The sequence below is a fragment of the Mesoplodon mirus genome (assembly GCF_964341445.2).
Source record: "Mesoplodon mirus genome assembly, chromosome: 2".
NCBI classification, from domain to species: domain Eukaryota; kingdom Metazoa; phylum Chordata; class Mammalia; order Artiodactyla; family Ziphiidae; genus Mesoplodon; species Mesoplodon mirus.
In genome coordinates this window covers 225,304,169-225,321,313 of record NC_138977.1, presented here as the reverse complement: position 1 = coordinate 225,321,313, position 17,145 = coordinate 225,304,169, and the positions used below count along the sequence as shown (strand labels likewise).

The following is a 17,145-nucleotide window of genomic DNA, read 5'->3' as shown; positions in this document are numbered from 1 at the left end:
TTGGGTGAGAAATAAGTGCCCTGTTCATTGTGAATGCCCAGGCTGTGGAGCAAAAATAGCACACAGGAAACGGTATTGCAAAGGTCAATTTTTCTGGAAAGGAAAAGACAACAAACCATCTATCTGAAATTTTAATGAGCAGACCCTGGCCTCTGACCTCATGCCATTACCCAGCAATCCAGTACTGAATGCCATGTCAGCTTCCATTTCCTGCGGGGGCAGAGGCAGAGTTCCCAGCCAGAGGCCGGCCATCTGCCGGACGTGGGATCCGCCCTCTGCCTAGCTGGCTGTTACTGAGGGTCATGAAGTCATTATGGATAGAGTGTCAGCCCAGGCTCCTTGCTTCACAGAGATGGTGGATTAGAAGGTTGAGAAACCAGGGCTAGTAGATAGGATTTTCTTCCCTATCCTTCTTTTTTTCCCCTCTGCATTGACTGTTTTGTTTCATTCAGTCAAAAACAAACCAAGGACAGTCTTGGGGGGCACATTTAGCCCTTTGGAGAGAGCTTTGCAGCTTCCAGGTTTTAAAAAAAATTGGACTTCTATAGTCAAGAGCTGAATATTAAAGGAGAAAAAGAAATGGACCGTTAGGAGAGACAGTGTATAAAGCCCCTGGTCCAGTGCACAGTGCATATTACTTCCACTACGAGTAAACAATTTAACCCGTCAGAAAGATTCAAGAGGCCAGCAGCTGGGCTCATCCTAGAGTGAGTCTCCCTCATTGATCTCAAAGGAAACATTTAAAATTCTCTTGTTCAGTGTCTGAAAGTTCTGTGGAACAGGAGCATCAGAATCACCTGGGTACTCGCTAAAACTGTCCTTCCCAGACCTCTGTAAGAGGGATCGCCAGTGTAAATGCCAAAGGATTTGAATTCTTGACAAACATCAGGAATCCCGAGGCTTGGGGAGGTGTCCTAGCTCATTTAATGCTCACTACCACCTGGAAGGTTTGTATTTTACTTTCACTTAACAGATGCTAAACCTGAAGCTTGGAAATCAGAACTAAAGACACAGGCCGCATCTGCAAATAGATCTGGTGTGGGCTCTGACCTACTTCTTAGCCCTGTGACCACAGGAAAACTACTTAACCTCTAGACGCTGCAATTTCCTCATCTGGATCTTCAGGATTTTAAAATGAAGCAACGCACGGGAAGCACTTGATCACAATACTCCGATTATATGAATATGTAATAAATAACATAGTGGTTAACAAACAACCTAATGATTATTAAAGAGGCCAAGTAAGCAGCTCACACCATTCAATAGTTGTGATTGATCAGTTTGTCCTACCAGACAGAAGAGTCTTTGAAGGCAAGAGGTATTTCTCATCCATCTGGTTTCCCAAGTCCCTAACAGAGCGTTGCTAATTGCTGATTGAGCAAATGAATGAACAAAGAAAGGACAGGCAGAGGGGTGAGTAGTAGGGCTGGATGTAAACTGGGGCTTGGACCCAGGCCTGGCTTCCAGATGGAGTGCTGAGATGTCCTGGCATTGAGAAGGGGGTCCTGGGGCCTGTGCCTCTGGCTTTTGGTTTTTTATTTTTTAAAAAGGCCTGCACGTTGTTCAGAGGGGCTGAGCTCGTCCTTGGGAACACTGCAGAAACCTGGGGGGTGGGAGGAAGATAGGAGAAAATCCACTTTGCAGTAAAAAGAGATGGTGAGGAAGGGAGTTCCCTCAAATGCTGTCTAAACGCCTCTTGGAATGGGGCTTCCCTCAGAAATCGGTGGGAGGTCACAGGACAGATTTCTGCAGGTGGTTCTCCCTCAGTGCTGCACATGAGAATCACCTGGGGCTTTGGAAACTATTCCGGCTCCGTCCATGGCTGGAGATTCTAATTAACCTGAGTGGCGGTGTTAATATCTCCCTAGCCCTTAGGGTTCTGATAGGTGGCCACGGCTGGGGATCATGGTGGTTCCACAAGGTGGGGGCCACCCATCCTTGACCCCTCCTGTAGTCTGTGTAGCCCTCTCCTTGCTGCTTCCCGCGGTCTCGGAGAGGGCAAGTCCCGCTGTTAAAATTCCTATTATGTCTCTTTGAGGCCTTCCTAGGCAGAAGAGGAGGAGACCGCCAAGAACGCGGACTGGGAGGCAAGGCCCTCCATACACTTCACTGGTATTTCCCAAACACCGGGTGGCCCCCGACCCCGCGGCCTGTAGAGGCTCATTTCAAGGGCGTGGGAGGGCACCTGGGACTCTGTATTCTTAACAGACAAACCCAGACGTTTCTCACGATCAGGAAAGTCTGGGGAAAATCGCCGTGCGCTTTTTTTGGGGGGTCCTGCCATGGAGGAGAAACTTGATCCAATCTATCAACGTAAAACCTAAAGCAGTGCATCGAAAGCAGAATGCCCAGACGTCGCGTGCCTGCAGGTCCAAGTTCATTCTCTCGCACGGGATGTCCGTTTGGGGGCTTAGGGGACGGGGCCCGGGGACGCCCGCCTGGGCGGCGGACAGCCTTGCCGACCTGCTACCCGCGTTCCGGGAGCGAGCAGCCGAGTCATCATTTCCAGCCTCAGACTGGAAAGCTGGACGGTGCAGCCGCGTGTGCTCTTGGCAGCCGCGCGCCCGGGGCCCCGCGGCCACATCATCCCGGGGCGGGGATGTGTGCGCTCCGGACGCCCGCGCCGCCACCGAGCCACGTCTGTGCCGCCGCCGGGGCGCGCGGCCCGGGAGGCGCCCTGCCCCGAGCCGCCCCGGGGGTGGGCCAGAGCCGGCTCTGGGCGGGACCCTGGCGGGGGCCCCTGACCGGTCTCTAGGACCCGCGGGACGCCGCGGGCGGGCGGGCGGGGGTGCGGGGGAGACCATAATTTGTTCCGTGGTGATGAGAACGGTGACTGTTGGCTGTGGATCCATTTCACAGGCCTGCCTCCTCTCCCTAACGATCTTCCTCGTCCCCGGGCCAACTCGGACAGTTTGCTCGTTTATTGCAACGGTCAAGGCTGGCTCGTGCCAGAACAGCGTGCGCGCGCGCACACACACACGCACACACGCACACACACACGCGCCGGGGAAAACTTTTTTAAAAAAATGAAAGCCTAGACTAGCTCTTCAGCGGCCGGGCGCTGCGCGAGGGGTTCGGAGTTGACTCCCCGCAGCAGGAAGTCCCTCGGGCCGCGACGCCCGGCCCCCGCTCGGCGCCCGCGGGGGATGGTGCAGCGCCCGCCGCCCGGCCCCGAGAGCTGCTGCTGCACGGAAGGCCGGCGACGATGGCAGCGCGCCCGCCGCCCGCGCCCCCCGCCCGCGCCCTCCTGCTCGCCCTGGCCGGGGCTCTGCTGGCGCCGCGCGCGGCCCGAGGTAAGTCGCCGAGCCCAGGCGGCTCCCCGCCGGTCCCCCGCTGTCCCCGCCCGCCCGCTGGGGACTCGCCCTCCGGGGGCACCACGCGCCGCACTGGGGGGAACGCCGAGTGGCGGGATTGTCCCGCGACCCGGCGCGCAGGGACGCAGCTGCGGAGCCCCCGGGCTCGGGCTCCCGGCTCGGAGGGGACCCCCGCCCCCGCGGCCCCCACCCCAGGTGCCAATTCCCGAGGGAAGGAGAGAGCCCTTGGCTCCGGGCCTGGAAGCCGCCAGCGCGTAGCCCGGGTGGCCCAGCCACGGGGCCGCTGCCGCGTGTCCTCCCATCTCGGGGATCATTTGCCAGGGTATCTGTGTCTTGACAGTTACACGTGTCGCCCGGGATGACGCGCGTCGGGTCATCTTACCCTGTCCCTTAGTGAATCCCCCCATCTCTGACTGGTCAGCCCTCCATGAGGTTTCCTGTGCACCCCTGCTCCCCCTCGTATACACCCGGGGGGACGCACAGTAACCGCGCAGGTGAGCCATCCCCGTGCCCGCAGGTGTGCCTGCGGCGTTCCACGGCGCTCTCCACTTTAAAAATGGACTCTCTTGCCTACTTCTTTAATTTTCTTTCCCTCTCTTTCTAATTCCGGATACCTCCGTAGTTGTCAGTGGCGGCTAGATGTGAGCAGAATCTTTGTTTCCCGCCACTCCGTCAGGTTCTCAGCTAAATAATCGCTTAAATCAACCTTATGTAAAGCGACAACTCATTTCCACGTTCAGCCAAAGTGTGGCTGTTATAGCTGTTTTATAGATCTAGGTTTTCCCGAGTTGTATCCCCTTAAGTGGGTACCTGTGGCTCTTTTCTTTTTGCACAATGAGAAAACAAACAGCAGGTGCCTTTTTAAAAATTCTGAAGTTTCTGCCGGTCGCCGTCACTACCACCGCCGTCTTTCTGCCGCTAGAGGCGCTGTCGACCTACCAATGAAAGACTTGCCTTGGCCTCCAGCTCTAAATTTCTGTGATTCTGTGACAGGCATTATTTTTCAACAACTGGCCTCAATCACGAACTGTTACCACCTTATGGTACGTTTAATTTTGTAATTGCCACTGCTACCCTCCACCCCACCCCACCTCCGTACCCCACCGCATCTACTGTAATGTGGCTAAAACCCAGCTCTCGATAAAATCCACACGGCAATGAAGACCAATTTGGGAATTAATGATTAAGTAAAAAGATTGCTCAAAGGAAGGAAGAAGCAATGAGCATGCCAAGAAAGAATACTGCTGACTGTTTAGTTAAAAACCTGTATGACTTGCAAGTGAAACTAATAGTTGTCAAAAATGTTTTGAAAGACTTTTGTACAAATGGGTCCTTTTGAGTATTTATTGAGAAAGAACTTTTAAAAAACTGAAACAGAATCTCAAAGTGTGCCTGAGGTGGCCTTGGACTTGACACATGCTCTGTACACATAAACGGAAGTCTACTGAGCATGGACAATACTTTATTTTTTTAGAGGAAAATGTTTACTAAATCAAGCTAATAATGGGAAATTATTTCATGGAGGAAGGACTTATTATTTTATGACTGCAGCTTTGGTAGAGGTAGTTTTTCCTTAGGATAGATATGACTCAAAATAGAAAGCCGGTTAAGCCTAAACGTTTAGAATGGGTTACATGCTGTGATATCCCAGGATTCACTGCTTGTTTATCCTTGGATTCTCGGTATCGGGTTTTAAATCAATCAGTGCACCAAATCACAGCATATAATGAAACATTTCTTTGTGTTGGCAAGAAAAAGGGAGGAATTACTACTTGTTTAAGGCAGACCATATTTTGGGGTTTGTCTCTCTGCGTGTTACCCTTCATTGGCATCTCAGCTCTAACAGGTCCAGAACAGAACCCTAGATCCCAGACTCTCTACTCCTGAATCCATCTTCCACCCCGTGCCCCCATCTTTCCAACTCGGTAATAACATCCTCTGCCTTTTCCAGATGCCTCATGCAAACACTTAGAAAGTCATCCCGAGTCTCTCCTTTCCCTCCACAAGCCACCAACCTCCAAAATGTGTTCTCATCTACCCACTTCCCCCTGTTTCAAGTGGCCTTCCCCAGCCCCGGCCGCTTTTTTTCCCCTTCTTTTGATCTCTTCTGCAGAGTCTCTTCTCCCTAGTGTAGTAGCCTCCTAACTCATCTGCTGGCTTCCCCTCTTGTCCCTGCTCAATGTACTCTTCCCAGCACCACAGCCAAAGTCATCAGTCTCAGTCATGAGTTGGATCCTGCTGGTTTCCTGTTTAAAACTCTCCAGTGGCTTCCTAGGGCTCTTAAGAAAATCCAAACCTCAGTATAACGTATTTCCTGTTTTCCTCTGTTATCTCCTTTCTCACCACTCTCTCCCATGCTCACGACTCCATCCACACTGGCTTCTCTTCTTTCTGACTTTCCAGTATAATACCGACATAATAAAAAAACCAATATTTAATGTTTGTACCATGAAGCAAATATTGCTTATGGTTGAGCCACACAGTGTTCTGTAATTCCATTTCATACCTCTTTCAACTTTTTGTTTTTCCTAGAGCTAATAACTGCTTTTTTTTTTTTTTAACCATTTTGTTTTGTTTCTTGTGTACCAATCTCTACCTCCAAACCCTCTGTGAGAATCGGTAAACTCCTTCCAATATGATCAAACACATCAGGTAATCTATTCACTATTTATTTTTGCTTGGTATTATCTCTCTTGGAGCCCTTTTCTTCCTGCTCCAGTGTGAACTGGTTACTTTTTAGGCTTGCATGTCAACTCTTGTCTCAGGAGTACTCTCTTGCCAAGATGCTGGAAACTGTTCTTACCTCCTTCCTGTGTTGGATCGCCTGTTTTCTGAGCACCATAACTTTCTTCTTTTAGTTTATGCCTTATTTTTGTGGAGCACATCTTCTAGTAACTTCCTAAAAGGGCATGTGGGAGATAAATTTTTTTGATAACTTGTTAGGAATGATTAAATACTTTCCATTGCAAGTAACAGAAAACCTGACCACAGTAAGTCCCGTACATACGAACAAGTTCCGTTCTGGGAGTGCGTTCATAAGTCCAATTTGTTCATAAGTCCAACAAAGTTAGCCTAGGTACCCAACTAACACGATTGGCTATATAGTACCATACTGTAATAGGTTTATAATACTTTTCACACAAATAATACTTTAAAAAAATAAATACAAAATATAAAGAAAACATTTTTAATCTTATAGTACAGTACCTTGAAAAGCACAGTAGTACAGTACAACAGCTGGCATCCAGGGGCTGGCACTGAGTGAACAGGCAAGGAGAGTTACTGACTGGAGGAGGGAGAGGAGGTGGGAGATGGTAGAGCTGAAGGATCGTCAGCAACAGGAGACGGAGGGCGAGCTGCAGTTTCACTCACATCTGACATTAGTGGAACCCATGTTCATGTCTTTGAAAGTTCGCAGCTTGAAGGTTCGGGTGTAGGGGAGTTACTGTACAGCAAATTTTTTAAAATCTTTACATCCCGAGCATTTGTGAAGTAAGCGGTGTAGTAGCTGGTGTAGCGAGTCAGTGATACTACTAGGCACCTGAGCTTTTACTTTTGCTTGTGTCTGCCATACTTGCATGTTGGCTTTTGCTTTTATGCTTAATGCCTCATGGTCTTATGATAGCTGCTGTACATTTTGGCATTGTATCTGCATTCTAGGCCGTAATAAGGCAAAAGAGGCAAAAAGCAGAGTCAGCCAATCTATTTTATTGGGAAAATAGAAGTATTTCCAGAAACCTTTGTAGCAGATTTTCTCTTGGCTAGACTGTGACACAGGGCCACTGCTTGCTGCATGGGAAGATAGAAAAGTAAATATTTTTAGTTGTATACTTTGGTGTTTCAATTGAAACAGAGTTTTATGAGTAAGAAAGCAGTTTAGAATGTGTGTCTTGAACGCAAATATATATATATGCAAACCAGCAATTTTATATATATATATGTATATGTATATATACATACACACATATATGTATTTCACCCCTGATATATATATTAAAGGTGGTAATATATATCACCTTTGATTGTTAGTTTACTGAGGAATAAAATTTCAAGATGGAAATCATATTTCCTCAGTATTTTATAAGGCATTTCTTCATTGTCTCTATGCCCATTGCCACTTGGGAAGTTGATAGCATGGTGACTGTTAATCCTTTATATGTAGTCTGTTTTCTTTCTCAAAGCTTTTATCATCTTCTCTTAATACCCAGTATTTTTACATTTCATGATAATGTGCTTTAGCTAAGTTCTTATCAGTAGTCGTACTGGGACTTTCTGTTTGAACTTTCATGCTGTGAAGTTCTAGTTTACTTTCTTTTATTATTTCTTCAATGATTTCTTCCTCGCTGTTTTTGTCATGCTTTTTCTGAAACTGCTCTTAGCTGAATGTCCCAACTTCCTGAAAACATCCTCTAATTGTCTTCTTTGTTCAACTTTCTGGGAGAGTTTGTTTAATTTCACTTTCCAGCCCTGCTACTCAAGTTGTTTATTTCTGCTACTACATATTTAATTTCCAAGAAATGTTTCTTGTTCCATGAATATTCCTTTTTTTCAAATAAGGTTCTGTTCTTTTATATATATATATAATGGATGTAAGGTTTCGGTGAACTCTTGGCATGTATTAACTTTTACTTTTTAAACATTGTTTGGCTGACTTTATTCTCACTATCAGCTCTCAGATCCTCCCCCACTTCTGTTCCTTAGAGTCTCTGGCTTTCTTCAAATGTCTATTTTGGCTGTCTGTTTATATGTAACAATGAGACACTACAAAGCTGATTGAAACTTCTGTGTGCTTCAAAGACGGGCTTAGTAAACTGGTCGGCCTTCGCTGGGTTGGGGGACCTCCATACATCACTGACTGTCTTTTTCGTAGGCTGGTCAGTTTCCCCAAAGAAGAATTTTGAAACCTCCTGCTGAGGACTTAAGCCTGGCTCATACGGCCTGTGAGCTGAGTAGTAGAACAGGGTTAAGGTGGATGTCTCACCCATGAGTGTGCTTTGCTTTTTTTTTTTTTTTTTTTTAATCCTTTTGCTTTCAGTTTGGCACTCTGCTAACACTTCTTCACTCTCAGCTATGCCGGGCATCCTTGTGTACAGAATTTCTCTGCTTTAGCGTCTGCAGAAAATACATCTCCTGTGTCTGATGAAGTGGGAGGGGTAGTCACCTAGCTGTACTGGCTTTGCAAGGGACCTACAGCTCTAACTTTTCCTTGGACGGTCTTTCAGCCCCGCCTGTACTGACCATCAGAGGTGCCCAGTGCCTCCCATCTCCAAGTCTTTCCAAGGTTCTTCTCATCCATCTCACCTTCTAGATGGCTTCTCTCTTCTCCAGGCAACAGGTTTCCAGTTCTCTCTCCTCTGCTGAGTAGGTAACCACTTGTCTTACGTCTTCTAAAGCCTTGTTGCTTTCTCTTACCTGTTGCTATTTTCTCTCCGATTCTTTGTTTTTTTAAAATTATTTTTATGTTATTATTTATATTGTAGGCTTTCAGGAGGGAGTGCAGATAAACACCTGTGAGTCTGCCATGCACATTTAAAAGTCAGCCCAGGGGCTTCCCTGGTGACGCAGTGGTTGAGAGTCCGCCTGCCGATGCAGGGGACATGGGTTCGTGCCCCAGTCCGGGAAGATCCCCCATGCCGCGGAGCGGCTGGGCCCGTGAGCCATGGCCACTGAGCCTGCGCGTCCGGAGCCTGTGCTCCGCAACGGGAGAGGCCACAACAGTGAGAGGCCCGCGTACCGCAAAAAAAAAAAAAAAAAAAGTCAGCGCAGGCTTTTATCACGGCCCTCTATATACAGACACGGTTTCTTCCCCTCTCTCTCACTTGTCATTTGCCTCTTTCTGTTCCTTCCTTGTGGAAACAAAAATTACATCCATTTTTAAATGTTTCAAAACTTTCTTTTAAAAATCTATAAATACGCAAAGTCAACATATACCTAATTGGATAGATGTTGCAGCTGTGGAAGCTGTAAGGATTTTTTTTTTCCCTAAGGAATGCAACTACATCATCTAAAGAAGCTAAGCATATTTCTTTCTGGTGTAGATGATGCTGTAATGAATTCATTACAGTTGCAAAAAAAATTTTTTTTTTTTTGTATCCGAGTATGTTCCAGAGGCCTCTTAAAGCTAAACTGTTCCTGCGCTATCTATGATTTATAAAGACAGGTGTGAGAAACATCTTCAGATGTTCCTTCTGTATCAAATGGCTAGGCCTATAGTCCTTTGGCTGTGTGCCCACTGAAAGCTGTATGAAACGGCTTTGCAATATGTGCGGTCCTTTAATTATCAGCTCTCTGGGTTTGAGAAAGTGAAGTTGATATAATCTATACAGAATGTTTTGGGAAATAGTTTCTGTGCCCTTGCAGTAGCTGTTTCTTTATGTGTGTTTCTGTAGTATTTTATGAAACCTAAAGTTTTCATACCAGCACACGGTTACTTAAAAAGGCAGTTGTTGAGTGCTTTGGTGCCAGGAGCTATTGCAAGGTCTTTGCACGCACTGTCTCACTCAATCCTTGGGGAAGAATCTTGCTGTTGGTCCTGTTATTGCCCTCACTCTACAGAGGAGGAAACCATGGCTTCGGATGGTTGAGTGTCTGCTAAGTGGCTTCAGATGGTTGAGTGTCTGCTAAGGGGCCGATGCAGGGCCATCTCTAGGCGCTCTCATGACAGGGACCAGGTCTTAGCCTAGGCGTAGTAAACATTTTGTCATCTATATACTTTATCTTTGAAAGAATTATAATGTTTATAGCAATGAGATTGTAACGTAGTTTGCTTTGAAACGGAATGATAACGCAATTCAAATGAACTTTACTTGCCAGTTGAAATGTGTGCCTTGAATACCATACTTTCTGACAAGCTGCCATTTCAGTCCTTATATTTACCCCAGCTCATTCTTCATCCTGGTGCCTTGTGCTTTATTTAATGTTCAGTATACCTTGCCTCCAATTGATCGATGAGATGGAGAAGCCAAATAATTCAGCATCATATTGATATTTTTTATCCTTTAAGCTTTTATGTCATCCCCAGGTGACACTAAGAGCTCAGTTTCTAGGCAACTGCTTAAAGAATTGGGCAACCTCATTGGATTAACTCTGGACCTTCCGTCTGTCCTGGAAACATTGGCCTCCCTGATCCCTTTAGACGATCCATTCTTAGAACTGTTGTTGATATACCCTGACATCTTCTCTTGGCAGGGCGTGGTAAATACTGGCCTGCAATTTGACCAAAAGATTCCTTGTTTTGTGTTTTGCTATATTTGTGATTAAAGCCAGGATAGGATGGAGCATTTCTCATGAGATCTATGTTCACATGAATTTGAATGTCATCAGAGAACCTGATTTTATTGTCTTGAATCCTGGGGGTTTGGTGGTGTTCTTGGGAACCTGCATCAGAACTTAAGAGTCTAGGTTATACCTTAAAATGCAGCTGCACCTTGGTTGATGGAATACATGTATTCCTAAAATGAGGCAAGCTAAGCAAAATTTCTAAACTGAAATAATTTATTCAGCCAATTTCAGTATAATTTGAGATTGATCATGAAAAAGAATTTTGGCCCCATTATCCATTCCTTCACAAAATGTGAAATATTGTAAAAGTTGCAAAAAAGACATAGAATAAGTTACACATCCATATTGTTGCCAACCAAGTTTTACTATAGATGCTTCAGAATTTTTAAAAGTTAAATATGTTAAATGTTAAAGCTTATTTGTAATCACTCCTGATTCTCTCCAGCCATCCAGTTCTTCACCTTCTTTCTGAAAAGACAGCCACTATTCTGAAATTGGTAGATAGAATATATATATGTGTGTTTATACATATACATGTATCTCTAATCAATATTTGATATTATTTATGTATTAAATATTATATAAATGGTACCCTACTGTATACAACAGACTTCTTCAACTTGCTTTATTTATTTTTTTATATTTTTGGCTGCATTGGGTCTTCATTGGTGCACGCGGGCTTTCTCTAGTTCCAGCGAGCGGGGGCTACTCTTGGTTGCGATGTGCAGGCTTCTCATTGTGGTGGCTTCTCTTGTTGCAGAGCATGGGCTCTAGGCATGCGGGCTTCAGTAGTTGTGGCGCACGGGCTTAGTTGCTCCGCGGCATGTGGGATCTTCCTGGACCAGGGCTCGAACCTGTGTCCCCTGCATTGGCAGGCAAATTCTTAATCACTGCGCCACCAGGGAAGTCCTGCAACGCACTTTTCTAAACATCACTGTGCTTTTAAAGACTTATTCTTACTGATACATGTGCTTGCTTCATTCCTTTTAATTGAATGGTTAAACCATAAATTGTAGACTCCTGTGTGGATAAATATCTGTTTTCCCCTACTTTTTGATATTGCACTGGTGCAAGGATACTTGTGCCTGTCTCCTCATGTACAGGCGTGAGCTCTAAGGAAGCTATTACAAATGAATGGCTGAATCGGAGGGTAAGCCAGTTTTCTACTTTGAGATACATTGATACTTTGCTTTCTAAATTGGTTGCACCCATTTTCATGCCTACTTGTTAGAGAGTTCTGGTTATTCATATTTTTGCCAATACTTGGCACTTTCAGACTTTTAAACGTTGCCAAGCTGGATGTGAAATATTTCATTGTTTTTATTGGTATTTTCCTGATTCCTAGAGACTTTAAGACTTTTCTTAAGAACTGTGTTTATATTGTTCTTTATTTTTCTTCTTTGGATCACTTATTATTTGCCCATTTTTTTCTTTCTAAGTGTGGTTTAAGAAATCCTTCTCTCTTTCCTGAGCTCCAAAAGAGATTTTTATAATTTCTTCTAAATTTTAACTTTTTGCTGTTCACTTTTAGTGTAACTGGAACTCATTTTTATTTGTTGTATGAGGGCATGGTCTATTTTGCCTCATATAGATAAGATAACCCACCATCCTAGTAACATTTTACTTTTTTTTTTTTTTTTTGCGGTACGCGGGCCTCCCACTGTTGTGGCCTCTCCCGTTGCGGAGCACAGGCTCCGGACGCGCAGGCTCAGCGGCCATGGCTCACAGGCCCAGCCGCTCCGCGGCATGTGGGATCTTCCCGGACCGGGGCACAAACTCGTGTCCCCTGCATCGGCAGGCGGACTCTCAACCACTGCGGCACCAGGGAAGCCCCTTAGTAACATTTACTGAATCCTCTCCTCCTTCTGATAAACACCAAGTCTAGACAGATATGCTTTTGGGTTCCTTGTTCTGCTGGACTATTTTTATTTATCCTATTTTCAATACCATACTATTTTCAGTATTCTGTACTATAACGAGTCTTACATGTTTAGATTGGTTGGTATATGGTGGTATGGGGGGCAGACAGTGGGGTCAGCTTGGCGTGGTTTGCATATCAGCTCTGTCACCTACTGACATGTGACCTTGGGAAGGTGAGTGACCATCCTGTGTTGTTAGGAGTTTCGCAGTTTCAATACTGAAAACCCTACATCTCAGGACCCCTCAGAGCTGAGCAAACCATGATGGTTGGTCACCCTAAACCTCAGTCAAATTATGAAAACTCTTTTTTCCCCAGTTACTCCCTTTATGAAATGGTGATAATAATAGTATCTGCCCCCATGGTGGGGTGTGAGGAAGATTAAATGAGATAATACATGGAAAGTGCTTTGAACAGGGCCTGGCCCATGCTAAGTGCTCAAAAAGGTTAATTTCCTCCTCCTGTCTCCCTTCCTCTCCTTTATAGAATTGTCTTGAGTATTCTTGAAATGCTAATATCTCATATGAACTTTAGAATCTCCTTGCTAAGTTCTTCAAAATACTCAGTGAGAACTTACAGATTAATTTGGAGAGACTTGACATTCCCATGACATCAAAGCTTCCTGCCATAAATGTGGTCGTTTCTTTATACGTTTTCTTTAATTTTATTCAGTAAGTTAAAAAATTTTCTGAAGTTCTTGCACATCTTTGTAAGATATATTTCAAGGTACTCTAAGTACTTACTAGATTCACTGTTATTCTGAATGGCATCACTATTTTTTTTAATTAAAAAATTTTACTACAGCAAATTTTAAACATATGCAAAAGTCGACAGACTGGTATAATGAACACTCATGTGTCTATTACTCAGCTTCAGCAAGTACCAGCTCATGGCTATTCTTGTTTTATCTGTGGAATTATATTTTTTTAAAAGTTCTAATTGATATTTTCATTTTCAGTATAAATAAGTGTTACTGATTTTTGTACTTTGATTTTGAATTCGGCAACCATGCTTGATTTTTTTAATAAATGTATTTATTTATTTTTGGGTGTGTTGGGTCTTCATTTCTGTGCGAGAGCTTTCTCTAGTTGCTGCGAGCGGGAGCCGCTCTTCATCGCGGTGCGTGGGCCTCTCACTATGGCGGCCTCTCTTGTTGCGGAGCACAGGCTCCAGACGTACAGGCTCAGTAGCTGTGGCTCACGGACCCAGTTGCTCCTCGGCATGTGGGATCTTCCCAGACCAGGGCTCGAACCCGTGTCCCCTGCATTGGCAGGCAGATTCTCAACCACTGCGCCACCAAGGAAGCCCCATGCTTGATTTTTATTAGTTCTAATTGTTTGTAGACTAACTTCATAGAAATTCTAATTATCATCTAAAAATGATGGTAATTTTTGTTTTTTCCTTTACAGTTCTTTTACATGCTACCTCCTTTATTTCTTTTCTTTCATTGGCTAGCACCTCCACTACAATGATAAACAAAAGTGGTGATTGCAAATGTCTTTGGGATTTTTTCCCCCAACTTTAATGAGAATAGCTTTTCACTATTGATTAAGATGCTTACTGCAAAATTTTGCTATGTATGTCATTTAATCTTTTTTTAATATAAACTAAGAACATTTCTCTATACTGCTAGTTTGCTAAAATGTTTTCTTTTTAACATATAAACATAGTTGTTTAATTTTTTTTAAAAACTTTTCCTCAGCATCTGTTGGTATGATTAGTTTTTCATTTGTTGGTTTTTTTTCCCCCTCCTCTATTCTGTTAGTAGTGTAGTGAATTATATTAATAGATTTTATGTTGTTAAACCATCCTTGAATTCTTAGAATAAATCTTCCATGATTTGGGTGCATTTTAAAAATACAATGTTGGGTCCCATTTACTAAAATTTTATTTAGGATTTTAGCCCCTGTAGGACAATGTTGATAACCACCATTAGTCTTTAATTTTCCTTTCTCCAAATATCTTTTAGTTTTCATTTCAAAGCTTTACTATTAGCCTCAGAAAGTGAGTTAGGGAGTTTTAGTTACATCTTTTTCTATTCCTAGGACAGCTTAGGTATAAGAGGTTATTTTTTCCTTAACAGTCGTTGAAACTTGACTTAATATCATCAAAGCATGGTGTTTCTTCATCAGAAATCTAATAGTTGATTTAATCTCCTCAAGGGTTATAGTGCTATTCATATGGTCTCTTTCTTTCTGAAATAATTTTGCTGCATTTTTCTTTTGTTGATCTTTTATTTTTGTTTTCTATTTCATTAATTTCTGTCCCTTTCTTCTACTTTCTTGGGGTTTACACTGTTATTCTATTTCTCACTTCTTCTGAAAGCTCTTTCATTTAAGCTGAACTTTTCCCTCCAATTACTGCTTTCATTGTTTTGCTGTTAGGTTTGTGTTATCATCATGGCCAAAATAATCTATACCTTGCATTATGATTTTTGGAGTGCGAAGTTATTTAGACATATGTTTTGATTGGTGTGTATGTGAGAGAGAGTGTGTGTTTTGCTTTCTAAATGGTTGGGTAAGATTAGTTATCTTTGTTGTTGATATCCGATTTTATTACACTGGTGTCAAAGAAAGTGATCTGTGTCCTATTGACTCTCATGCATTTGAAATTTTCCTTATGAGCTAATACATGGTAAATTTTTATAAAAATTACATGTGTGTTTAAAAATAATGTATATGCTCTAAGTATTAGGTATAGGGTTCTAGATATGTCAATTAGATTAAGCTTGTTAACTGATGTCATATCATATATTATGACTAACATTTCTCGTTCAGTATTTCTGTGTCTAAGAGAGGTTTTAAGAATCTAATATAATCATGGATTTTCCACTTCTCCTTGTAATTCTGTCAGTTTTTGCATCATACATTTTGAGGCTAGTTTGTTGTGTCTATTCAACTATGTACAGCTCCAGATGTGTCCAAGACAAATATTACTGTATCAGTTTTCTTTGGGTTAATATTTTTCTGGTATGTCTTTTCCTATCTCTTTACTTTCAAATTTTCCATGTCATTATCTTTCGCATATGTCTATTACAAACAAAATATGCCTAGATTTAAAAACTTTATAATTGCTGTCTCTTAACTCACTAGGTCCATCCCTTCATGTGTATTGTGACCTTTGATGTTTTTGAACTCATCTTCCATTTTGTTCTCTATTTACTAAAAGTTTACTGAATTTTGCTATTTTTAGGCACTTTTTTTTTCTGTCTCCTTTTATATTGCTGAAGGATTATTTACACCTACTTCTCTCCAGCTCTGTTAATTTAGAGGTTCTATATCCGGTTTCCACAATTTAGTAGTACTGTTAAATATCAAACGTTGCACTTCAAGTAACAAAGTGTAAAGGTAGCCAGTGACTCTGGCCACCTCCCAAATACCACAATTGGCCAAGAATGCTTCCGTGTCTTTCATTGTCTCTTCCATTTATTATTATTGCTGTCTAGCATTTTAGTCTACCACTTTGAAGCACATCTCTCATCAAAAAAATATAGTGGGGTGGTGGTAGACTTTGCTTTTGTTTTTAGTAGTGCAGGCTTATTTTGATTTATCCAATGTAACCAGTGCCTTTTTTTCCATCATGCCTTCTCGCAAACCTCTTCTGCCTCTTGGATTCAGTTTGCTTTTTATCAAAATCATGTTGCGTTGAAAGTCTGTGAATAGCAAATGCTCTGTATTTGTTTGACTGGAAAATGCTTGTTTTCTTTTTTTCTTAAATGTTAGCTTAGCTATATACAGAATTCTAGGTTGACAGTTACTGTCCTTTAGCAGGTATTACCTATGGTATGCTGGCCTCTACTGTCACTGTTGAGACGTCTTTAGTTTAATGATTGTTCTTTTGCACTAGACCTGCCTTTTTATCTGGTTCCTTTTAAGGTTGTCTTTTGTTTGTTTGTGGTTCTGTAGTTTTATTAACATGTTTTTTGATGTGGACTCATTTTTAATTTATGTATATCTGACCTTGCCATGCTTCTTACATGCAATCAAATATAGAAAGTTCTTAGTCATTATCTCTTCAATGACTGTCTTGCCCTTATTTTCTCTATATCTCCTTTGGAACTTTTTTATATGTAATTGGATCTTATCATTCAGTCATGCTGTTTCTCTTTGTCTCTTTATCACTCTGCTTTACATTCTGGGTGACGTCTCTCAATCTAGATTCCATTTCATAATTCTCTCTTGAGCTGTGTCTAGGTTGCTGTTTAAACAGTCTATGGACTTACTTTGCAATTTCCAATGTCTTTAAGTTTTCATTTATAGAAGCTTAATTTTGTTCTTTTTTAAACCTGATAGATCATTAAAAATAATGTCCTTTTACTGTCTCCCATTATGGCTTCTGTGTTTTCTTCTACATCTTTAAAACTTTGGGATGCATATGTTGTTATCCCTCTTAGATTATTCTATTGTCTCTAATTCTTAGGGTGCTGAATCTGTATTGTCATAAATTATCTCTTCTAATGCCTTGCAATTTTGAATTATGAACTCATTTTCAGTTTTTTCCTTTCCACCACTATCCCCTCCATGAGCGTCCTATGCACCTGGGATTGTGAAAGGTCCAGCAGAGCAGAGTTTTACTTATGATAGGTGTTTCAAGGGTTTTACTCATCTGAGGCCAGTTTTTATGTTAATTTCT

General features: G+C 42.8%; 1 protein-coding gene across 1 annotated transcript in view; it reads left to right on the top strand.

The window, feature by feature from the left end:
* Positions 1–2,797: 2,797 nt before the first annotated feature.
* The window catches only part of ADAM12 (ADAM metallopeptidase domain 12), a 397,973-nt gene continuing 383,625 nt past the window's right edge, over positions 2,798–17,145 (top strand). The window contains exon 1 of the mRNA XM_082637797.1: positions 2,798–3,293. Coding sequence (XP_082493923.1) covers positions 3,206–3,293 — 88 coding nt within the window. The 5' untranslated portion in view covers positions 2,798–3,205. The remainder of the gene's footprint in view (positions 3,294–17,145) is intronic.